We start from the raw sequence: 24,947 nt of genomic DNA on the forward strand, positions 1-24,947 counted from the left end.
GAATATTTTGTTTTTGGTGTATTTTGTTTTGTTTTTAGTGCATTTTGTTTTATTTTTCGTGTATTTTGTTTGGAAGTCGGTTTTGTTTTTGCGTAACGTTAGAAAGTCTTAGCGGCAATATTGTGACCTACTTCCTCTGCCTCTCACACCAACAGATTCATATTGATCGCTTCACAGCTGCTCCAATTCTATAAATCATCTAACACAAATTAAAAATGTAATATACGAACAGCCTTATAAATAAATGTTCTGTCACAGTTTAAAAGAATGGATTCGGCTCTAGAGGTTTTAGATGCAAGGGTCGTTTATTTAAGAAATGTTCAATTATCCACATTGTTTGCTTTTCTTCAATTAATATATTATAATATGACTGATACATGTTCTTCATTTTCTATTATCCCTAATGTCATATCTATTTTGGATTTTCAAGTAAACGTGTTTATAGCATCACATTTTACAAAAACGGTAAGCCTATTGTCATGTCACGCTGCTGAATACCATACCATAAATGTATGTCGAATATTAAAGCAAATTCTCATTTAAGTCAGCGTTTATTCAGGTGACAAAATGTTACCCCATTCTTTTATATTAAAAACAAAAGGACTGAATTACAAATAAATAAATTGACATAAATAATTAAAAGAATATCGATTTAAAACAAAATGTTAACATGGCTTAAATAACCGCAATTTTGTACAATAAATTCCTTATACCTAGTGTAGTCATTCCCGGTTGTTGACAAATATTTGTGCAAATTGTGTTTGATGTTTGCTTTTTAAAACGTTGCCATGCGTTGCTTATCCTCGTAATTTAATACATCGTGTACCGTTGATGGCACGCGATATTACGTTACGAGACGTGCAAATCGAACGCCATGTAGAACGAAGTCGAGAAAGTCACGTTTCGTGTTATCTTTTCTCAACTTTATCTATGTACACATTTTGATCGGAAAACTAATAAAAAGATCTTTTTAGAAATATTATTTCAAAACATAAGTATAAAATTAACCCAATATTCTTTACCGCTTCGTGTTTCCATCGTATATGGTAAGAAATATATTATTTCTACACCTCACTCTTATGCCGAAGTCAAATCGAAAACGGTCTTGGCCTATCTAATCTATGTAAACTAGGCTCGTTGCCTTTTTAATCTGACAAAGTCGCTATTTTAGGCCGCATATTTCGTTTTATTAGTCCTTTCTGTGACCTCCCACGGTTATTACAAAATCAATAATTGTATCCATGTTTTCATTGCGATATTCTACATTTGAATTCGATTCGACCTCGTCTGCCCAAAATGTACAACATTACGCAATGAAGAATATGACATTACCAAGCTCGCTTATTGTCTCCTTTACCTTATACATTGTATTCAATTATCTACATCAATCATTCACCTAAAAAAATAGAAAAAGAACCAAATATAAGTTTGTATGAAGGCTTATAGGATACAGTATGATAATGTCAAAAGTGTTTTAAAAAAATTACAATGTTTTTCTTGAAATTTGCAATAGGTCTTTTCCATCTTTAGAAATACGACAATAGGCTATTATGTATTCAGCGAGTCGTTGAATAAAGACCGCCACTTGAGCACCTCATTGTAATTCTGTATGTGATACATTTTAGAATTTAGTTTAGCTTATATACTTTGTTGAAGCATTGTACGACGTTTATTATCTTCACATAAATACACACTGTCCATTTTTTTTATTAATAAATATCAACTAAACTAACATATAAAAAAGCAATAAAAATATTTGCATACGGATTGAAATTTAATAACTTTTCTCGTTTCCTCAATTATATTTACAAACGGGTTTCCTTAAATTTCATCCGTACTATGCTATAAAATAAAAAAATAAAAAAAAACACAGACGAATTGAGTACTCCTTCTTTTAGGAATTCGGTCAAAAAAGGTTTTAAGGTAGGTCAGTAAATTCTTCATGGTCATTAAATAGTTAATTCCAATTAAATTTTCAACCTGTCTAGCTTCCCAATATTAAAGCGTATCTAACTCGACAAGTCGTAAAGTTTACTATCGTTTTTCCTAATCAATTTTGCACGGTCATTCTAACTTAGAGATTACGTCTTTGCAACATTTCTCCTAAAAAAATGTGTTATAAAAATCTATGACAAACTCAAAAACAACTGGATAGATTTCATATTATTTAGCCATTATCTACATTACCACTGAATGATATCTATACTTCTATACTATTATAATAAAGCGTAACACACACTTCTTTGTTGCCTAAGATGTTAGCAATCACAGCATATTTTTGAATGATTCTTTTTTAATAAAAAGCCCTACACTTACGTCACGCTTTGGACTATATACTTTCACGCCATTAAACTTAGGGGGTAAATGTTTTGGATAAAAACCCTAATGTGGGAGAGAGACCATAAGTTGCTGCCAACATCAAGGAAGCAAGACTGTCAAGGTTTGTCAAGTCATTTTGACATTTGCTATTGCAAATGTAAACAATAAATTAAAATTTGCACAATTTTATGCGGATGAATCCGCACGGAACAGCTAGTAAGCTATATTCATTAATAAATATTTTCATTCCACACAGACGAATTCGTTTCAAAAGCGAGTAATTAAAAAAAATCATCTAAAAATATATTTTTAGGAATTACGATGTAGCTAAAGATGCATGCATTTGTTTAGCAGATATTGTCTAATGATGAATAATGATAAAGCATTTTTAGAATCAAAGTCCAAATGCAAACTGGCGACTAGAGAATATAACGTTTTCATTGTAGGGCTGCCACCACTTTGGTATAAGTATGCAATTCGTTGACGAATTTGGTTTAATTGGTGACATTTTCAAATCAGGGTACGTGGTGTGAAAGTATTATATGTTTTTATTTTTACCTCCAGCAAAGATTGAAAGATATTGATTGCTTTTCTTGCTGCTAATGTCTACGTTACTTGAAAGTTAGTACCCCTAATAATGACATCAAAGCAATGTGTACTTTGTACAACAAATGAAAAATTATATACGGTTATCCTTACCTATAGTAGCCATTTAACATATTGGATTTTTGTCGTTGTCACCGCTTTCTGTTCTGTAAATTGTTGCTCATTTATAATATACACTAAGGCACGTAGTTTAATGCATAATGCATAATCATGAATAAAATAAACTGAATAAGAATAAAAAAAGAATTATAATATCTATTTATAGTTTCGAGAATATAATAAGAAATTGACTAGTATGAGTAGGGACTTGGTATCAACAAGTTAATAACACACATATATTTTTTTTAAAAACCTCCTTCTTTTAGTAACAATATCTATAAAGCACTTTGCTACGTTGTATACAGGTATAAAACAAGATGTATTTTAGTTTTTAAAAGTAAAAAAATCTTTACTTTAAACATATTCAAAACATTTTGAACTAGTATCACGGTAGTTACTTTATTGCCTAACCGAATACCTCCATAACAAGCAAAACATAAAAAAACGTAATATACATAGAAAAACATTTTTTTTTATTTTTCTTTTAACAATACGAAAACAATTAAATCGAGTTTAAAATAAAAAAAAACGCTAAATAAACCTCAATGGTTTTTCACTAGCGTTACATTGTTACACGCTAATGAGTTGCTATAATAAGAAGCAAAAACTCATAAAATCTGTAATGAGAAAAAATATTACGATCCTGTACATATGCGGTTTGGCTACCGCTGTTTAGTACTAAAATATTAATTTTCTTAAGAACAGGTCACACTGACTAATTTGTCTATACAAAATCATGTTCTTGTTATCTTATGTATAATTAATTTTCCAAGTTATTCAACAATCAAAGTCAAATCGACAACTAATGTAGGGCAAGTCCACAGTTTACATTGTCATAATTATATGTCAACAAACCGATTTAGAGATGCATTGCATATGAGAGGGTTAAGGGTTACTCTGATAGTCATACTTACTCGCCAGTCGCTCTTTACGTCCCTTAGGATAACGCAGGGCCTTGGAAAGTTATTTTATAAAAGTTTATAAACTAGTGTAAAAATGGTGTTATTAATATTTGGCTATGCACTGTCTTATAAACGGAAACTTAGAATAGTGAAGATTCAAAGGTAAGGGGATACATTTCGCTGTTATTAATTTATTTGTATTTTTAAATTGAAACTGTTCATTTAGTATCCTGCGGATCCTTACTTTTATTACTTTTTGCGTCATTTTACTTCTTACTAATATTATAAACGCGAAAGTTTGAATGGATGGTTGGATATTTGCTAGAGTTTGTAGTCTAAACGGCTCAAGGGATCTCGATGAAGTTTGGCATAGACGTAGACAATAGTCTAGAAGAACACATAGGCTACTCACTTTGTTTTTTTAATTCCACACGGACGGAGTCGCGGGCGATAGCTAGTCATTAGTTGCCTAATAGTTTAAAGCATTCTTCTAAATGTAGCTACTATCAGATGCTGATAGCGTATTTACAAAAGTCCTTAACTAAATATCACACGTTTTCCTTAACCAAGACAGCTTAAGTTAACTCGAGCAGTATACAACCTTGCAAAAGTTTTCCCCCTACGCTAAAATTCTAAACAAAGACATTGATATTTTCCAGAATTAAAAATCTCCTTTTCCTTTTCGACATAGACAAATAGACATCCGGTATTATATTATCGTGGTCTATGAGGATAAAACGGCTTTGTTTTGCACATATTTAATACTTCGAAATGTATCATAAGCACACCGCGAGTAATAATAGCTTTATAATGTTTAAAGGAAAAATATATTAAGTAATACACCGACATCATTTTAAGGTACTTAAAAGCAAGATTTACCTAAAAAAAAAAACAAATCTTTCAAAGTACGTTATTCCCAAGATGCCTTAACCAGGATGTTATCAGTATGCTTATCATAGCCTGTAAATAACCTCTCCCAACTGATAGCGAGTAAAAATAGCATCAGTCAATGCTCTTGAGGCCTTCTGAAAACTTTCAGTAACTTTTTAATCTTACTCGTACTAATATTATAAATGCGAAAGTTTAGATGGACGGATGATTGTTAGAGTTTGTAGCCTAAACCGCTAAATGGATCTCGATGAAATTTGACATAGATGTAATGGATAGTCTGGAATAACACATAGGGTACTCACTTTTGACTTTTTTAATTCCACGCGAACAGAGTCGCGGGCGAAAGCTAATCAAATGTTGTACAAAAACAGACTAATTGAAAGATTTCAACTCTTTACATATTTGTAAATTAATTTTACGCATAATTTGAATAAACTAATTATAGAACATCGGTAATCAGTCAGCAGTTCATCAAGCAGGTCCAATTGACCGTAGCATTTGTAGGTCAAGTTCAATAGAGCAAAATATTTGCAGAATGTTTATTGCTTAACTAATATCAAATCATCACAATTTTACCGTAACATTATTACAACATATTACAGCGTTCTTTTCTAGTATATGTCTATTCTTTTAACACTTGTAACTGATTTAATATAAGTAGTAAACAGTGAAAACCAACGGTTACGTTAAGTCATGTTGAGGAAAGTTTTAACATTTTACGCAAATGAAAAAATATCATTGGAATAATACGTAATCATTGCCAGGCGTTTTGGTGTTATTTAAAGATTTGGCTCGTCAATCTCAAGGTCAATGGCAGAATACACTGAAATAGTTGAAAAAGATGCTTCAAGGACATACGAGAAATGAGTGAAAAGAAAACAGTGTGTTTAGATTAATGTTATATAGTATTTGTTTTATCACTAAATACTAATAAATGCACTTATCAAATCGGACAGTTAAATACTTCGGCTTTCCAACAGACTTACTACTAACCAGAAGTATTTGTGTTTGTAGTTTTTGCGTTTTCAACCAATTAGAATAGTTAATATCGTCCATTGACAACTTCGATCAACAGAACACTGTTTCATTATACACTGTGCTACTTAAAAAAATATCATTTATGCTGGGTTTCTGAAGTTACCATTTATTTTATCGTCACCTAGTGATTAATTCGTGGTAAGTTCAGGACAACTTCAATTGAGTAAATCTTAAGTTATCCAGAAACACTAACGAATAATTAAATGTAGCTGGGAAACCGGCCATTAAACATTGTAATGATTGAAAACATTTAAATCGAAACTTTAGTTTTATTATTTTGTGACATTTCAATAGCTTTATGTTAGTCATGTTCGTTAGCTGGAACAATGTTTGTAATTTAAATTGGGGTATCAGTATACAGATGTATATTTTACACGTATATATGACTAATGTAAGCATTTATCAAACTTTAACAACTATAATTTGTACAGTCATACTTAAACATTTTGCGGAGGCGTTGCTGATTACTCCCTTAGCATAAAATGGCAATACCACGATGAATTAACAATTTTTTGTGACATATGTCATTGTTTGCATTTATAAGACAATGGAACTTTAGAAGATAAGAAAGCAAAACATCTGACCTGTTTATTTTGTGATTAAAATTCGAGAAATGAAGACATTAAACAACCTTGTAGATTCAACTTTTTGCAATGTTTTTTACACACATCGTCCGCGCGGGAAAAAACCTTCATTAACTTTGTAACAATATTAATCCAACATAAGACATGTTATAGGCCTTTAGCAATTTAACTTAAGTCTTAAAGCAATGTGTTTTTTTTATAAATTATAATGGCTTTATACAAAGACATATAACAATATCTCAATGTCAAGTTACATCTGGCAAAAACTTTATTATATATGGTAACTTTACGTAAGTGATTTATTTTTCATTAATTTTAACAATTTGTCACTAACGTTCAATCGTGACTTGCGAAAACGATTTTTCTCTCAATCTTTTGTAAAAACTAGGAAATTTAAAACTTATTGCATCATTTCAAGACATTTGGTTATAAAACTAGTACTTACAATTGTATTGTTTCATTCGACGGTATTTAGTACTTTAAATTCATTATATTATCAATCTAAATAAAATTGGAGTGTCTGTAATATCAAAAGACAAATTCCAGATTTCGAAAAATGATGTATTTGCGACGATAACAACGAAAATCGCATTCAATTTTTTTTTCTCTGTCTGTCTGTCCGCAACCGCGTTTGTTTCGGATTACCACTAAAACGGCTGAGCCGATTTCGACCTTATTTTCACTGAAGGGTAGTTGACATTGACGGGCATATTAGAGGCTACTTTTTATCTTAACATTACACGGACGAAGTCGCGGGCAACAGGTAGTATGTAGAATAAAACAATATTGACTTCTGAGGCCAAAACACATTTTGATTTGTTGCGTGACTCCAGTTTTAACTTTTTCTCTACTCATCTTTGGTTTTTCTTCCTTGAATGTAAAAAATGTATAACGAGTGGGTAGTTCGTAGTATTTTTACATAGCAATGAACTTTTGCGGGCGGGCATTGCACTTTACCTGAATCGAGTGATCAAGTAGTTTTTGTATAAACGGTTATTCACCTTAAACTGTATATTACCCCTGCAATCGATTTTGCTCTGTATTAACGAGTTCATTTATCGTTGAACTTGTATCACTATCGTACTCTCCACCTAACTTGCAAGCGTTAATAAAATTTTATGAGAAAAACAACTTACGTCTTAAAAGGAACCTTTCAGTTCAATAAACAGAACCTTCAACACGCTTGTGATGTTACAAAGCGTTTAAAATTAAGAAAAAATGATCTCAGATTTCAAATAAAAAAAATAGGTAGAATTAGTTGAACGGATCTATAATATTTTTATTTTATTACCCAAGCTCTATCTTCAATTAGTATTAACGTTAAAATGTGTGAAAAAAATTGTATTCTTATAATAAATTAATTAATTTTTATTCTTATTATCAGAGTTCAATTTCTTTTGTACACTTTTTTTTTAATTTACATGTCTTTTGTACAGCGATGGCGCGCACGAAGCGATGCTGGCGGAGAGTCGGAAGCCTCAAGTCAAGAGCAAACAGACACACAGTCAAGAGGAATATGAGGCACTACAGAGCTTCTTACGCAGTATTAGTTCCACCGCCACACTACCGCCCTACGTCAAAGGAGAAACATATTCTTCTATGCGTGGCGTCTTCAACCAGGTACGTTCCGCCACGTTTGATTCAAGTTATAGATAAAAGAGATCGCATTATATACTACTAACAGCTTATGTAATTAAGATTTTCCCATCCCGTTTCTCTTACCAAAAACAAGCTTAAGTAATCTCAAAGGTGCTGGTGTTTTCTTACAGTTTTCATTTACGGTTTACATTACATAACATCCACAGAACTAATTACTCGTGAAACTCGATCCTGTAAGTCAAGGCAACTTCTATTTAGCTAGTGTTCGTTCCGCTGCCGCTATACAATCAATTTTAATAGAGCAACTTCTATTCTAGAATTGAAACAAATGATTCCGTTTGATTCAAATGGAATACCGTTTTGAATAAGGAACGTCGTTAATTATTCTCTAGACTAAAATTCTATTTAAACTACTCTTAACTCTACCCGCCCTCACATGAATTTTGTGGAATAATATTATAACGAAAGACTCGTTATTAAACTCTCGTTTGCATACGAAGTGCAGTATCGAAGCGAATAGAACAGTCTTCTCAAAGCAAAATGAAATTGAATCAGAATAATTTGTAGAAATCAGCAGAAAACAATCATCATCATCAATACTCCCGTAGGGTCGACGCAACAGGTTTTTGTCCTCCACATAACTCTATCATCCGTCATCTCAGTCATCACTCCCTTCTTGATCACGTCACCTTTTACACAATCCATCCATCTCTTTCTAGGTCTACCTCTACCGATGTACCCTTCCACAATCATAACTAGCGTTCTCCAAAAAAAAAAACAATATTGATGTCTTTTTTATTGACTAATCATGAGGAGACATGAATATAAACGTGGCAATCGAAAATGTTATCTACGCAAATGACTTGCACAGATTTAATATATGTACGATTTCGCAATATTGAATAATAGCAGTTTATATTGTGATCATTGATAACTCAGTGACTGTTTGTTATGTACGTTTTTAAATAAAAAAAAATAAATAAGAAACACTTTATCAATACAATCAGTTGAACAATAATCAGATGTAATAAAATCAATCAAATTTGACGAACGGAGTTCAATAGCTGAAATTGTTTCATCTTTTTTAACTTTTATTTTATAGCAATATAAATTACTAACTTTCGCCCGCGGCTCTGTCCGCGTGGAAGTAAAAAAAAAAACAAACAAAAGCTAATAGCCTATGTGTTCTTCCAGATTATCCTCTACATCTATACCAAATTTCAATTAAATCTGTCCAGCCGCTTAGGTTGCAAACTCTAACAAACATCTAAACTTTCGCATTTATAATATTAATATGATGTCTGTGATATTTAATTGAAGCTTATCGGTAGCACTCTGTTTAATTGTTTATTCAGCGTAAAAATTTCTTTTTATCGTCTCATTAAAAACATTTAATAAAACCGTCTTTTGTCAGAAACTTCCTCGTCCTTTTTGAAGGTTCTTAGCCTCATTAAAGCAGGAAATTGTATTGTCATATAACAGTGTTTTAATTTTATTTAATTAAGCATATGCCCGTGACTTTTTACTGTCAGATTTTTTTTTTAAATTAGAAGTAAGCTGTTTTACATCTGTGCTAAATTACAAGAGAGAATTTATACCTAGTATTAGTATGATTACAAACTGTAGGTGAAATTGTAACTAACTCTTGACTCATACAAAAAAATATTCGGTCTACGGTAAAGATTACGCTGGTTATTATTCATATTGCCTCATTTACTTACATCAACCGTAACATAGAAATTTGTATGAAGTAGCCACTTGAGTTTATCAAATTAATCATGACATTGAGCATACCGCGCGAAGTGTCTCAAAGCGCGTCAATGCATGTTGTTATAATAAATCATTTTTATCTCTACGACTACTGTATAGTGAAAAAATGTAGTAGATAAAGATTAGATGTTGAATCGCATGTAACAAGAAGGACTTTAGTTATAAATGTGAAGGTGTACACCGATAGAGGTAGACCTAGAAAGAGATGGATGGATTGCGTGAAAGGAGACATGATAAAGAAGGGAGTGATGACTGAGATGACGGATGATAGAGTTATTTGGAGGACGAAAACCGGGCGCGCCGACCCTACGGGAGTAGGATAAGGCAGGGGAGATGATGATAAGATTAATTAAATCTTTATTGTTTAATATGTCTGATATTAAATAGAGTTAGGATTTAATTTTTTGATTTCATATAAAGAAATTTTCACAAAATCCGCATGTTTTCATCTTAATTCGATTGCTGTTCTGTTTTTAAAAAAGGATACATTAAATATGCCCTTAGATTTGTTAAATGCCCAAATAAATGCTATAACAATTTTATTTAATACTCTCATGAATGATTTTTTTACATCGCACTTCTGTTCTTTCCTTCAAAGATGAATTTATTTTATTTATTTAATTTATCTCATAGACTTCCGCAGTCTGGTTTGTTTAACTTTTTAATTCTTCAGAAGGGCATAACAATTATGAGTTCAAACACTTGGTTTATGTCATATCTTCTTTAACTATATTTATAAGATTTCGTGGGCCGTCGTCGGCAAATTAATAAAAATAAACTTGACCCTCCCGAGGGTCTTGGCCGATATAAAAACCACAAGGATTTTTGTCCGTAAATATCTTGGTTGGCTACAGTTGTTATCTCCTACAATTATGTGCGGGAAAACTCGTTGCTGTTAAAATTACGTAAGTGTTCGGTCGCAGGATCTTAGTCTATACTACATTTAGCCAGAACTTGGTGTTATCTAGATCAAATGTTATCTATCAACAATCTAGATACGTGTTAAATACGTCATTAACCCACTCTTTAAAAAATATCTATTAAAAATGTAATTTAATTGAATACTTTTAGCCACAATGGAGTCAGTCTTTCAATTAAAAACAGGTCCTTGTTAAAAAATCAACAAAAAAAATTATCAGAACTGGTCTGATGTTATCTCTCAAAATGTTCTTTGTTATATTTACATTGGCCGGGGGCCGTGAAACAATGGCACGCATAATGTAACACTGAATCAACCTTTGCGAATTGAATTTGAAACAAAACATGCTTACATGATCCTCTCAAAGTAATTGTGTAACTAACTTGTCTTAGCATCGTCTCGTTTCACTGCTTCTTCGCAACACACATTGAAGTGGCAATGACCTAGCCGCTTAGTTACATGAAACACTATTCAAAAACAACCCCCTTTTAAATTTTAAAGTTGCCCGCCCGAATTGAGCGGGAAAATATTAACAGTGGTAGAGCCCGCTTTAACATCTGCGCACGAATGGACCTGCTCACCCAGTGTAATACCACAATCATTCAGAAGGCAAACGTGAAGTGAATGCAATTCCGCGTGTTGTTTGATAAATGTGGTGGCGGAGGCCTAATTAAAGTCCCTTACTATTATCACCCTTTTCTTTTAAGGCAAGGATGGGAAGGGAAAGTGGATTTGACGGTGGAGGACGCATAGGAAGGGGAAATATCCTCTTTATGTGCGTCTCCTTCTCCGTCAATTAAGTGTAGGCAACGCATTTACAATTATGGGTGTCTATGGGCAGCGGTCGGTTCGCCATTTTGGCGAATTAAAAAAAATTACGATATTTTGGATGAGGACTTTATCTACATCTGTGTTGTATCTAGTGCAACCTAATCTTCCTTTTGTTAACTTTCTTCTTTAATTCTTCAGAATTCTCTTCTACATTTAATCTCTGATTGTCACATACGTTTATTTTAATATAATGTGATATTTGAAATGCTTTAGAAACATATAAAGTAGATTATGTTTGTTTTAGTGCCTCATCACATGCGCAGTATTAGTGCTGGCGGCCGGCGCTGGACATCCGATCGGCTTCTCCGCGGTGGCGCTGCCTCAGTTGCAGACTGAGAACTCCAGTATGAGAATAGACGAGGAAATGGGCTCGTGGATTGGTGAGTACACCACTGATTTTATAACTTAACTTATAATTAACTCTTAGTGGTATCTAAGTGAATATTTTATATGAGAAATCTACAAAAAAGGTTGCTTTAGTGGTTATTAAAGGACTCTGAGTTAAGAAAAATGTAACAATTATAAAATATTGCTTATAAATCTGAACATAATTTCGTAGAATAAGATACGCTCGAGCCTATGTAAAACCTGTTATGCGCGGCATTAGGTTAAGTTATAAATAATTGCTTCCATCCGTTAGTTACTATACGAATAACGTGTAGAAACATTTTCGCAAGAATTACAGTATTTCGTAAAATTTTAAAACCGGTATTCAATACTGTTCCCCATAGCGCCTAAGTTTGCGAAGAGTTCAGTAAATGTAGTAACATCATCTCGTGTTATTTACTTTAAACAAATCAATTCTTACAAAAGACACACTTAAATAAAGCAATTCTATTGTTTGAACAATAACGACAGGGGTACAATTTAATAAAATTACGCTGACTCACAGATTCTATTGACAAACAACAATATAAATTGCAATAAACTTTAAGAAAATTGTAAGTTTTCATAACTATTAAGTTTTATTTTTAGAACAATCTCTAACATAGACATAAAATAGAAATATGAAAAAATCTACACATGTCTAATAAACTATGACAGAATATAATTATTAACCTTCTTCGACCTCGAATAAAGTAACTTGTTATGAAAACGTTTCTCGAACAAGCAATGAACGAAGTCCTTTCAGGATCATTAAAATAATTAACACTGATTAAGACGATCTTTTGAAACCAAACACTGTTCGAACAAGTACATTATGAATAACAAATTGCTCTACAGAATACAGTCACGAGCTTTATACAGACCTCTATTAATTTTATCTTTATTTATGATAACTATTTTCTTTGCAACTGTACTACATAAATAATGTTTTATAAAAAAATCCAAACAAATAAATTAACAAGTTTACAAACGTTATGTTATATTTTGCTTGTAAAAATGTTTAAATTGCTGATTTAGTATGAATGTAAATTACTTTTATCCAAGAATCTGCGTTTGTTTATAATCAACTTATTATAAAAAACAAAATATTCATTTTTAAACATAATAATAAAACTTAACTGTAATATTAAACAGTAAACAATCAAAAAATTAAAAAGTTAAATTATTTTAAATAGTAACTTAGTTAGACAGGACCATAAATATTAGAATCAAATATTTTTGTGTCCCAATGCATTATAAATTCTAACCACGAAGTATGTGGACGACATCATAATAATGTTTATGATTTATATTGTAGTACATACTTTAAAAAGTAACTTTACAAAACAACAAATAATAAAGACACGTAATGCTTTATGATAAATTATATGTGTTTTGTGGTTTCTTAAATTATCATATACACATTCCAGGCCAATGTCAATCCTAATAACATAAATCGTATACAAAACCAAACAATAAGGATAATGCTCAGTCTATTCAAAAAAAAATCCCTCTCTCTTATCTCTCCTCTGTACGTGTACAGTCAGAATACTACACAGTACATTAATACATAGTCGAATTTTATTAATTGAATTAAAAAAATCGAACGAAAACGCACGCTTTACAATTTTTTTTTCGTTAGCATGAATAGAATTAATAAATAAGGTACTAAATAAACTACAAATAAATACTTATGTTTGTGTTAAAAACTTCGTGACCGGACAATTTGGTTGTTGATAAGTATGTTCATACGTATTACTGCTGAGTCATTCCATTCATACACAGATCGCACATCAAAGGACCACGTTAAATACAAAATGCTTTAGTAATACGAATAAAAATACATAACTAAATACGCATATATCATCTTTGTTACACAATACATATTCGTACATAATCGTCATCATCATCAACTTGCCCTTATCCCTTATGGAGGGTCGGCACAGTGCTGCTCTTCCATACATCTCTATCAGCCGTCATATCTGAAACTCCTTTTTTAAGCATATCCTCTTTCACACAATCCATCCATGCTTTCTTCGGTCGTTCTCTTCCTTTGTAGCCATTCACATTAATTCGTAACACTTTCTGGTTTATCTCCCTATCGTCTCGTCGAATAATAAAAATCGTAAATAATTTAAATTTTCCACCATTTTCAGCTATTCTGTTTCCACTGCTTCGAGAAAATATAGTTATTGGTCGAATTTACCAATAAGTTGTTATAACGTTTAATTAATATTAACTTTGTTGCACATGAGATTGAAAACTTATAACCGACTTTCTAGAAAGACTTCTCAATTCGGCTAACTATCTGGTTTTTCTATATTAAACAGAAGATTACGTGCATTCAAAATCACTACAGATAAAAGTTGATTTAATGAATTTTATTTTATTACAGCCAGCATACATTCAGCGGCTACGCCACTAGGGTCGATGTTATCTGGGCCCATCATGGAGGCGATAGGGCGGCGGCGCACACTGCAGGCCTCCACCTTCCCGCTAGTACTGGGCTGGATCCTCATCGCCACCGCCATGCACCACGCGCTGCTGCTACTCGGTAGAATCGTGTGCGGCTTCGCTGTTGGCATTATGGCCGCTCCGTCACAGGTTTGTTCAAATACCTATACTTCATATTACCACGTCTAATTAAAAGAAATTCGGGTTTAAATTTGTTATGCTACACTATTACAGATATATCGGATAATTTAGTGAGGTCGAGCTCATTTAAAATACTTACGTATACTTTTTTACTTATATATGTACTAATATTATAAAGAGACAAGATTTGTACTTTTGTATGTATTGAAATAACTCAAAAACTACTGGTCACATTTAAAAAAATCTTTCTTCTTTAAAAAGCCATGTTATCAGTGAATAACATAGAATATTTTTTAATACGACGCGGGCGAAGTAGCGAGCAACAGCTAGTATAAAATAATCATCCCACATATAAGGTACTTCAAGTAGGTACTATTCTACTAGGTAGTAATAGGCTACTATTTGATTATCGCAATCGTCACACACTGAGAGCAACAATTTGCGTTAGACTTAGTCATGTGGGATTCCCTCGCCTTTGGCAATAACTCTAAATCGAATATTTTTCCTTACTTTCAGGTGTATCTAGGAGAAATATCAGAACCTCGTTTACGTGGTTTGCTGATTGGTACACCATTCGTGGCGTATTCCCTCGGTGTGCTGTATGTATACGCTCTGGGTGGCGCGCTACCCTGGCGCTCCGTGTCCTTCCTCTGCATCGTGCTGCCTTCCCTGGCCTTCATCGTGCTCTGCCTGTCCCCTGAGAGTCCCACCTGGCTCGCCAGGAAGGGACGCTTCCACGAAGCCATGGCCGCTATGGGCAGACTGCGTGGGAACCCAGACATCGTAAGTGATATTCGAAAATTAAAAGTCATAATTTATACATTAAATTACTTTATTGTAAATTTAAGTTGTTATAATTAAATTTCATGTATCCTTGCTTTTAGTCTTAACTGAAATGTATGAACTTTAGCTTTAAAAACGTGTTTTATTAAGTAACGTTAAAGTTGGAATCAAGTTGCATCATGTTTTATCGAAAAAGTCAACCGGTAGCAATTTATAAACCCGTACCGTGTTCCACCACTCGTCCTTCACCGTGCCTTATCGTTATTGTATCGTCTTACAAACGAAACACCATTCAATGTATTAAGCTCGAATTCCATAACACAAAGTAAACATAGCAATTCCGAGAACATATTTCATTGGAAGACGTAATTACTTTTGTTTACTGCTTGTATTGGTGCGCGTTGCTTCGCCAATCTGCCTTAACGAGCTCAATAGCTCACTTGACAGCTGAGGTGAAGACGCAACGCACGCGCATCGTTCAACGGTCATGTGTTTACGAACACTAATCATTCTTTATTCTTTATTGTCTCCGCATTTGAATAACGAATGTATTTCAATTTAAAATGTCGTATGTTACAATGTTCATAATCGTTTCATAGTGCAACTTCACCGATTATGAGCAATTAAGTGTCCTTCGATTCCAATTTTTAACGTCTAAGCTGTCGTCCGCAAACTTAGTTAGTGCGGATTTAAAAAAAATGGTCGTCTATTACATTCTAGTCAATGTCCCATAAAAATCGTATCACCCATTTTGACATCGCGGAATTGAAAAAAAACGTAACTTATAATATACCCGTCCATAGCAGCTGCCCCCCAGTGAAAGTCTTATCGAAATCGGCCCAGCCGGAACAAACAGAGATCTCGTGTTGGTTTCGTAACAAAGACTTAAGTAAACAGTAATCTGGAATGTTGCTTTTGATATTACAAACACACACTCCGATTTTATTACATGTATATAGAGGACAGGCAATAGCTGATTTATTGATCTTTATCTTTGCTATTTGTGTGGTTCAGGCGCAAAGAGAGCTTCACGAATTGATATCAGCGCGCGAGAAAGAGAAGGCACGCGGTGAGGAGTCTATCCGCTTCTTCGCGACGGTGTCCCGCCCGCCCGTGCTCAAGCCGCTGCTGCTCATCAACGCGTTCAACATGCTGCAGATACTCTCCGGCTCCTACATCGTCATATTCTACGCCGTCGATATCGTCAGAGAGGCCGGCGGATCACTCAGCCCTCACGTAAATTATATTTACAATTATTCGAAATACTAGCTTTCGCTCACGACTCCGTTTTCGTGGAATTAAAAAAAAAAGTGAGTAGCCTGTGTGTTCTTCCAGACTATCCTCTACATTTCTACCAAATCTCATCGAAATCCGTGTACAGCCGTTTATTCTACAAACTCTAACAAACATCCATCTATCCATCCATCCATCTAAACTTTCGCATTTATATTAGTATGATATAATGTATTATATTTAATTACAGATGGTAGCGAACGCGAGCGCCTGCACGAGGCTCGGCGTGACCGTGATAGCTTGCATTTTATTGCTAAAGATAACGCGGCGCTCCCTCGTCATGATGTCCGGCGTCGGCACCGCCGCCTGCACGCTCGCCCTCGCCTTCCTGCTCTACACGGACAACGGCTCCGGCCTCATCACTCCAGTGCTCATACTGGGCTACGTCGCCTTCAATACTCTAGGGTTCTTCCTACTCCCCGGTCTCATGATCGGAGAACTCCTCCCCACCAAAGTACGCGGACTCTGCGGTGGTTACATATTCTGCGTCTTCAACGCGGTTCTATTCGGTTTTACTAAACTTTTCCCAGTCATGAAGAACTCTGTCGGCATGTCCGGTGTATTCGCGCTCTTCGGGTCCGCCGCTTCCCTCGCCACTGTCGTCTTATTCCTCCTCCTCCCAGAGACCAAAGGAAAATCCCTCCTCCAAATAGAACAGTATTACCAAAAACCCAATATACTTTGGGTGACGCGCAAAAAGACGGCCGACGGTCAACAAGTCTAAGTATTAAGTTAAAGTAAGTTACGAGTGTTAAGTTAACCCAAAGTTTCTCATCACCCTGTTGCATTAGATAAATAGTTCAAATTGAAGGGCGTGATAGTTCAATTCCGTTATAGCGTAGTATTCAAAGAGTACAAACGGTTTTTTTTACTCCCGAACTATAACGATTACAAACTAAAGTCGCTAATCTTTGAGAAAATAAGTTTTTCCTCCTCTTTCTTCCCACGATATTCGAAAAAATGTATTGAGATGCGGTTTTTACAACTCTTTGAAGATTTTTATTTTAAATCGTTTTACATTTGGTAAAAAAAAATCTTGTTATATTCCATTTGTGAACAATATAATAACATTAACTAAATGAGATATTTCATATTCGAATCCTGTACCAAAATTATTGAGGCAAATATAACTGTGATGAACGAACAGGACCAGTTTGTTTTCTAACGTTCAAAGACTGTTAATAAAAATGTAAAACGAATGACAAATATTTTAGATTGCATTTTTTAACCGTTATTTACAACTCGAAATATAAAAAAATACTTAAATTATTATAGTCGTTACAAAATATTAGGTCACTTTAACAGTTTTCAATGCAATTTAAATTGTTACTAGGAAGTTTTAGGAATATGTTCACAGAAAATCTTGGAAAGAATTTTGCCTAGTTCGTGTTGAAATTGCCCTAATATATTGTGACAATAAAATTAATCATAAGGTTTTTAGGTTTAATATTCACGATTTATTTGTCAAAAATGTTACAATAATATTGTTATTTTGTTATCATGTTGTAACAAATATATTGTTATAGTAGTGACCGACAATTTTATGCGAGTTGCAATTATTGCAATGAGATTTTTATCTGTGATTTTTACGATGACCATGTTATAGACAGATCAGTGTAGGTGCTTTTCAAACTGTGCATTTTGTGTAATAAGCTAATATTTTTATAGGCACGCATTGACCTTACAAATTGTGATAATAAATAAATAGCTAAAATGAATTATTCCTTTTATTTCTATAACTTCAATATCTCCTTCCAACATCAATGGAACCGAAATCACCGAAAAATCACTATCGCCTAAACTGCGACTGCGAATTGGTCGACATCCATTACGAAAATAGTGACAACTAGCTGTCACCCGCGACATCGAACTCGCAAAATTATAAAATAGTAGTCCCAAGTCTTCTTTTACATTATTTTCTACATTTATACTGAATTCGTTGTGCCTTTCTGGAGATATGTGACAAAGATGGATCTTTACTTACGCATTTATAATTTTTGTAAAATAAATAGGTCAGAAATAAGAAACATTTAAATAGTATTATTTATTAATCAATTTATAAAATGTAGTAAGTATAGTGGTCACCGCTGTTCGGGCAGGCGCTGGTAGAGGTGCGGCCTGGCGGCGCAGCCGGGGCACACGTGCAGCGAGCTGCCCACCACGCCCTCGCACTCCCAGCAATAATACTCGCTGCAGCGCTTGCAACGGAATATCTGCACAATGTTAACATTTTAAACCCCATTGTCAAATAATAAAATAAAATATATACATATATATAGACGAATTGATTACCTCCTTTTATGAAGTCGGTCAAAAAATTAAAAAGCCTTTTCTTCCATACGTATACAAAATTTACTAACATATCTCACGATTGCCGCTATTAAAAATCAAATCAAAACCAAGGAAAAAACAGTCCTTGTCAAAAAAACCACGACTATTTAAAGTGCTTCTATCCGACGAGAAAACCTGCGTTTCGTATAATTTTTACTTATTATATTGCTGAGTAAAGTGGCGTCCGACTGGTCTTCTTTCCGGGGTGACAAGCGGAGATTTGTTTTCTTAATGGACACATCTCTATAGAAGAATTATAAAAGAGAAGAATATTGTGAATATTACCTGTTTATCTAGATCTGTAAAATTTCGAATACAGGCGAAACAAGATTGTGCTTGTCCTTCGTTATTTAATTCTTCATATGGCTCCACTGGGAACAAATGGTGATAAGACCTAGTGGTAACAATAAAATTCATTATTCGTGTAATATCAACTAAAGACATTTTAGCTGGTTTAATTGTAGTCCTTATTTATATTTCCATAAAGTCTTCAAATCTAACCACTACAGAGCAACTTCCCAACATCACTCTACTAAATGTGTACCTCGAATCTTTGCGATATTACAATCCAATTATCATATTAAAATTAACATACAACTTTGTGATTATTATTTCAAACAATATTAATTAAGTCAATTAAATGTGATGTAATTGAAGTACCAAAGGCGGTATGGTATACCTGGCTAGATGCGGTGCGGAGGCGAGCGTGAGGCCGCAAGTGCGGCATTGCGCCGGCAGCGAGCAGTACTTGCTGCGGCACTGCGGGCACAGGTGGCCCTCCCCGCCCACACCCTCGCCTTCCTCTAAGTGACTGACATTACATATCACCTAAACTTTAATCTTTTATTTGTTTAATCTTAAAACCAGGAACCTCACAATACAGGCAGCGTCTAGTATGAGGATACTGACTCCATTTAAAAAAAAAATATTATATCTATAAACAATATTGTTCTACCTCCATGTATACTATAAATACTTCTTGGATTTTAAATAAATTACATTTTCATATCTCACCACAATATATCGTGAATCATTAATTTCAACAAGAAATTGAATTGCATCTGCAGTTCCATCTAGTACTAGCTGTTGCTCGCAACTTCGTCAACTTATTTACGTTACGTTACGTTACTCAACAATAACAAAAGCTCTTTAATGGTAAAAGATTTTTTTTTAACTGATCCAGTAGATTTTGAGTTACCCAGTAATCTTTCCTCTTTATAATATGTATTATCTAATACTAACATACTAATGTAAAACTTTCAAAAGATTGATTAAGATATTTAAAAACTCACATAACATGAGTGGTTACAAATAATTTTTTTAACATTATAAATAAAATACTATCAAAACATTGTCATTAAAGGAAATTTTCATTAGCAGTTTCTAGCACTGTAAGTGTTAAGGATTATTGATTTAAAAACTTAAATATAAAGGCAGACATACCACATACAAACTGTTATCGGTGGGTCAGCGTTCCCGCTGGGATCAGACTGAGTATTAGGTGGAGGTGTGTGTGGGAATCCCATCTTGACGAGCCCAGCGTCCAGCGCACGCGCCCGCGGCGGTGGCGATGTGTGTTCTAACAGTAGTGAACGATAATGTACATCATCTAATACAACTCCATACTCTCCTCCTGTATCTTGACATAACTTCTTGCAAATCCTTACTTCGGCAGCTAAACCTATCACTGAACATCTAATTCCATCTGTTTTTAGACCCTGTAAAGATTGTTATAAGAGTCTAAATAAGAAACATTACTTAATTTAATTTAAAGATTGAAAATCCAGTCATTTAATTTTTTTTTACAATAATTTTTTTTATGTTTTTATTACATTTGCATACAAAAATTTCATTGTAGCATAAATTGTGTTAAGTCAACTGCTAACTTATTAACAATCAGCAATAAAATAATGCGTGATTTGTAAATAATAGGAATTAAATATACCTGTATAGTAGGAACAATGTCCCCTGGATCACAAGTCGTCAGAGATGCAAATAGAACAAGTAATTCTCGAGAAGCATGGCCTGGTAGCGGTCTGAGAATTCTGCCTGCTAACTCCAGTGTGTTTTGTAGAGATGGTTCACCCACTAGTGCCAAATTTGTCAAGCTGTAATGAGAAAAGTTTTATACAGTATTAAAATTTCTATTATAGTTTCTTTGAACTAAATATAAGCAATTATCACATGCATCTAGTTTTAGGCCTTGTATTCATTACCTCTGCACAGCTTTGATATGCTTCCTAATGTTTCCTGAAAGTTCTGTTATTCTCTCTGCTCTTTTATTCTTCATTGCTATTATACCTAATTGACTTAATGGGTTTTGGTCAAAAAATTCTTCAACAAATTTTTCAAGAAGCTGCAAGAGAAAAATACTTTATGGGTTAAGGGTATCTGTTTAATCTGTGAAAACTCAAGTAAATAATATGTATACCTTCAACGTGCACAGAAAACGTAATGGTTTTATATCAGGGCAGTTCATAGCTTCCGAACAATCAATTGCCACAAGTAAATGCCTCATCATACCCAGTCGTACCGGGCCTTTTCTTGGCGCTGCAGATTTTCGGGCCGCTTTCTGCGCAAATTCGGCCACAAGACCCTCCACCAGGCCATCTTCGTCTTCCTTAATAGCCTCCCTTCATACATATTAATTATTATTAGCATTTCATAATAAAGTTTGTATTTGAATATCTCCCAAAATTACAATACAGTTTACAATACATACCAAGTTTTCTCATAACCTGTTTCCCATCGGTATTCTTTAGGATCCTGCTCATCGTCAGCCATGATCTTAAATATTTATATTATTTATTAGACTTTATTTGTATCTATATCTACAAAAACTTATATTTAGAAATAAGTGAGCATATAAATTAATTAATCTTTTAACAACAGATCTCAATCTCGAAACCAAAACATTGATATGACATCTGTCATAATTGCATTCTTGTCTTGTCAACGTCAAAATTGACTTATGTCAGCGATCAAAGAGCAATAAAAACAGATAATTATTTCAAAGAATAACTTACTTTAAACCAAAAAGTTCACAACAGACGCGTTAGAAGAGCATCAATTATATTGGCGCTCAGAGAAAGTAGCAGATTTTTCGGTGATTTCTTTTCGTGTTTGGATATATCTACTGTGAAGTCGGAAAAGTAATAAGAAGTATTATATCTTGTATTAATTGCAATATTTTTCATAGCGGCCTTCAAAATAATAAAAATGAGTCAGGTAAAGGAGGCTATACCAAACCAGGTAATCAAGTATTGTTGTAGAATTGATACTCGCAGTCGCTTTAAGCCTTAGAACAAAAAACTAAAATGGGACTACAGGTAAAGTAAAAGACTGAGTTAGTCAAATGATCTCTAAAGTGGTATGTTTAAAATAAAATAAAATCGTATCTTTTAAAATTTATTGATTGATACTAACATAAAATACAAAAATAGTATTAAGATAATGTTGCAGATTCTTAATGTTTATTTTAATGTTAAAATTATTGCCAAAACTGTTAACAATTTTAAAATAACTACCAGCGTTGTTGCATTAATAAAGTTCAATGAATCTCCAAATACAAGTTTCTTAAACTTATTGATTTTAATCAAATATCTTTTAATCACAAATGCAAACTGTAAATATTTATCAAGCCTATGTCTGGTCAATACTTGTTTTGTGAACATCAAGTAGTACTTACAAATTAAACAAGATCCTTACAATTGGAATTTTTTTAATTTTTTAAGGTTAACATGTCAAAATATTTACTGAAGTCTTTTGATATTCCCTGCTTCAATAAATATTTGAACAGACTCACCTAATTTATACCTACGGTTACATTAAAAGAGGGTTTAAGAAAACTATATCTATATTCTATGAAATGATTTCTACACTGAGAGTTTTGGTTCAGGTTGACATTCCATAAAACCAATTATTAATTTAAATAATGAACCTTAAACCTAACTTAAAACCATAGGCAGAATATAGACTGAAGTCTTTATATAAACCAGTATCTTGGTGTTGTTATTCAACCCCTCTCAAACCTCTTGTAGAGTGTTTGTTTAGTAACCGTAGTCCCTAAGTTTACGAAGACTTCTTTATTCTGTGGCAGCCATAGCGCGCGCCTGCGCTCGCACACGTTTGTCGTATTCTAGTCTATTTTGACTGCAAATAAAAAAGGGTGTATTAATAGCAAATCATTAGAATTCACAACATCACCATAAATTTGAATGAAAGCTAATATAACAATTATATTTCCTTTATTGTGTACATTGTACAGCAAACACTACGAAAAAATGTAAGAGTTTTAACAGTGGCATAATAGCTTTTGCCTACTTGTCTGCATGGAATTAAATAATCTAATAACACACACATCCTACATTACTCAGTAGTCATTTCGCTTTGAAATGGTGTTTCTATTTATAACATAGATTGAAATAACTTACCAATAGATTGTATATGCCTCTGCTTGTGCAGGATCTTTTACATTAGGTTCATTTAACAGATCTTGAATGCCAAGCAATATTTGTTTAATTGTGATAGCAGGACGCCAATCTTTCTCTTCGTCAAGTAATGAGAGACACACTGTGCCTGAAGGGTACACATTTGGGTGAAACAGAGGAGGTTCAAATTTGCACTTTGGAGGAGTAGATGGATAATCATCTTTAAAGATCATTCGTAATTTGTATAAACCTCCTTCCCAAGGTGTCTGAAAATATTATTTTCATTAATGTTGTAGAATAGTTTAGGTTCTCACTTTCACTTTTACATAATTTTAGGTTACATTAGAGTGGATAAACAAAATTCCGTGTCTATAAACAAGTAACATTTTCATGAATATTTAATTACCATTCTAAGATTATTTAAAAATTATTTCAAACAAAACATGTTCATGGAGGTATTTTCGAAATTATATGCAAATGCATGCAATCATTTCGAACCGTGGTCTTTAAAGGCATACGATAATTGCAATTGCTGCGGAATATTTCTAGATTAATTGGTTTACAAACCCCTTTTTTTCCGGGGATCGCACATTCCCAAGTCATGAGATTTAAAGACCCATCGGGATTTTTCATAGGCCTCGCTACAAACCCCTGCAAGCGAATATAAATATTAATGTGTAATACTAAAATAAAACAACACACTGAGTTATGACTGCACATACAAAGGGATGGTCCTTGCGCCAAGCTTTTCTCTCTTCAGCTAACCGTGCACTGGCTATGCCCGACATTATCTGAAACAATGACGTACAGACAAATTTGAATTAATGTAATGAAATTAGATAAACCATTTACTTTTTGCCGGTAAATTGATATGAGAAAAAACACTAACGAGTCAATAAGTACGAAAAATAATTTGCAAAGGACGAATAAAATAAAGCGTCCCACGATGCGTCAAAGCAACAAAGATACAGAATAAAAATGGTAATTTCGCTATTTCAAATATGGTAACACTTTTCAATAAATGGAAGAAGAAAAGAGAAAATACGAAACTCGACGTTTATTCAAAAGAACAAAATACAAAAATAGGTACAATACAGTAGAAACACATTAAATCAGAAAAAATTTAAACTAAACATTTTTAACTTTCCTCCAAACAGCTAATATGCTACTAAGATGTCGATACAGTAACCGTTTGATTACCCTTTGATATTACTGTAAAAAACATATCTAAAAATATCCCAAAGAAAGAAACAGTCCAACGTTTAGGTAACTTTTAGTAGTAAATTGGATTGTAATCTAGTAATACAGTCACGTACTATGTCAAAATCAAAATCAAGTCTTTCTCGCGTTTTTTTTTTAAATTAACTGTTATCATCATTATTTAAAGAAAAAATTAAGTAAAAGTAAATCAAAATCTCAAAATTTATTAAAGAAATCACTACATACTTCTAATATAGTCGCTTCCTATACAGTTTTCAAGTTGTAAACATAGGAGCCAAAGGCCCTAATATTTATAGTAGGTTGGTCTAAGTCTAAGCTATACTTCGTGTAGGCAAACTGCCTACCTACACGAAGTAGGCAGGCAAACTGC

The 24,947-nt window shown here is 33.5% G+C and overlaps 3 protein-coding genes across 3 annotated transcripts in view; 1 reads left to right on the forward strand and 2 right to left on the reverse strand.

The window, feature by feature from the left end:
- The window catches only part of LOC106107664 (facilitated trehalose transporter Tret1-like), a 23,511-nt gene extending 5,198 nt beyond the window's left edge, over positions 1 to 18,313 (forward strand). Inside the window, exons 2-7 of the mRNA XM_013288629.1 lie at positions 7,876 to 8,059; positions 11,803 to 11,938; positions 14,320 to 14,528; positions 15,036 to 15,302; positions 16,317 to 16,538; positions 16,786 to 18,313. Coding sequence (XP_013144083.1) covers positions 7,876 to 8,059; positions 11,803 to 11,938; positions 14,320 to 14,528; positions 15,036 to 15,302; positions 16,317 to 16,538; positions 16,786 to 17,319 — 1,552 coding nt within the window. The 3' untranslated portion in view covers positions 17,320 to 18,313. The remainder of the gene's footprint in view (positions 1 to 7,875; positions 8,060 to 11,802; positions 11,939 to 14,319; positions 14,529 to 15,035; positions 15,303 to 16,316; positions 16,539 to 16,785) is intronic.
- Positions 18,314 to 18,615: 302 nt separating this feature from the next.
- LOC106107545 (general transcription factor IIH subunit 2) lies at positions 18,616 to 21,845 on the reverse strand. Its single transcript, XM_013288421.1, has 8 exons — positions 21,649 to 21,845; positions 21,358 to 21,559; positions 21,143 to 21,282; positions 20,872 to 21,034; positions 20,370 to 20,644; positions 19,606 to 19,737; positions 19,212 to 19,320; positions 18,616 to 18,808 (listed from the first exon to the last, which is right to left on the reverse strand). Exons 1-8 carry the CDS (start codon positions 21,708 to 21,710, stop codon positions 18,677 to 18,679), a joined length of 1,215 nt encoding a protein of 404 aa, XP_013143875.1. The 5' UTR covers positions 21,711 to 21,845; the 3' UTR covers positions 18,616 to 18,676.
- A 476-nt stretch (positions 21,846 to 22,321) lies between these two features.
- Positions 22,322 to 24,333, reverse strand: LOC106107538 (SUMO-conjugating enzyme UBC9-A). Its single transcript, XM_013288414.1, has 5 exons — positions 24,246 to 24,333; positions 24,079 to 24,147; positions 23,924 to 24,007; positions 23,360 to 23,622; positions 22,322 to 23,078 (listed from the first exon to the last, which is right to left on the reverse strand). Exons 2-5 carry the CDS (start codon positions 24,142 to 24,144, stop codon positions 23,012 to 23,014), a joined length of 480 nt encoding a protein of 159 aa, XP_013143868.1. The 5' UTR covers positions 24,145 to 24,147; positions 24,246 to 24,333; the 3' UTR covers positions 22,322 to 23,011.
- Between the last annotated feature and the right edge of the window lie 614 nt (positions 24,334 to 24,947).

This window comes from Papilio polytes, unplaced genomic scaffold (assembly GCF_000836215.1).
Source record: "Papilio polytes unplaced genomic scaffold, Ppol_1.0 DF821956.1, whole genome shotgun sequence".
Taxonomy (NCBI): domain Eukaryota; kingdom Metazoa; phylum Arthropoda; class Insecta; order Lepidoptera; family Papilionidae; genus Papilio; species Papilio polytes.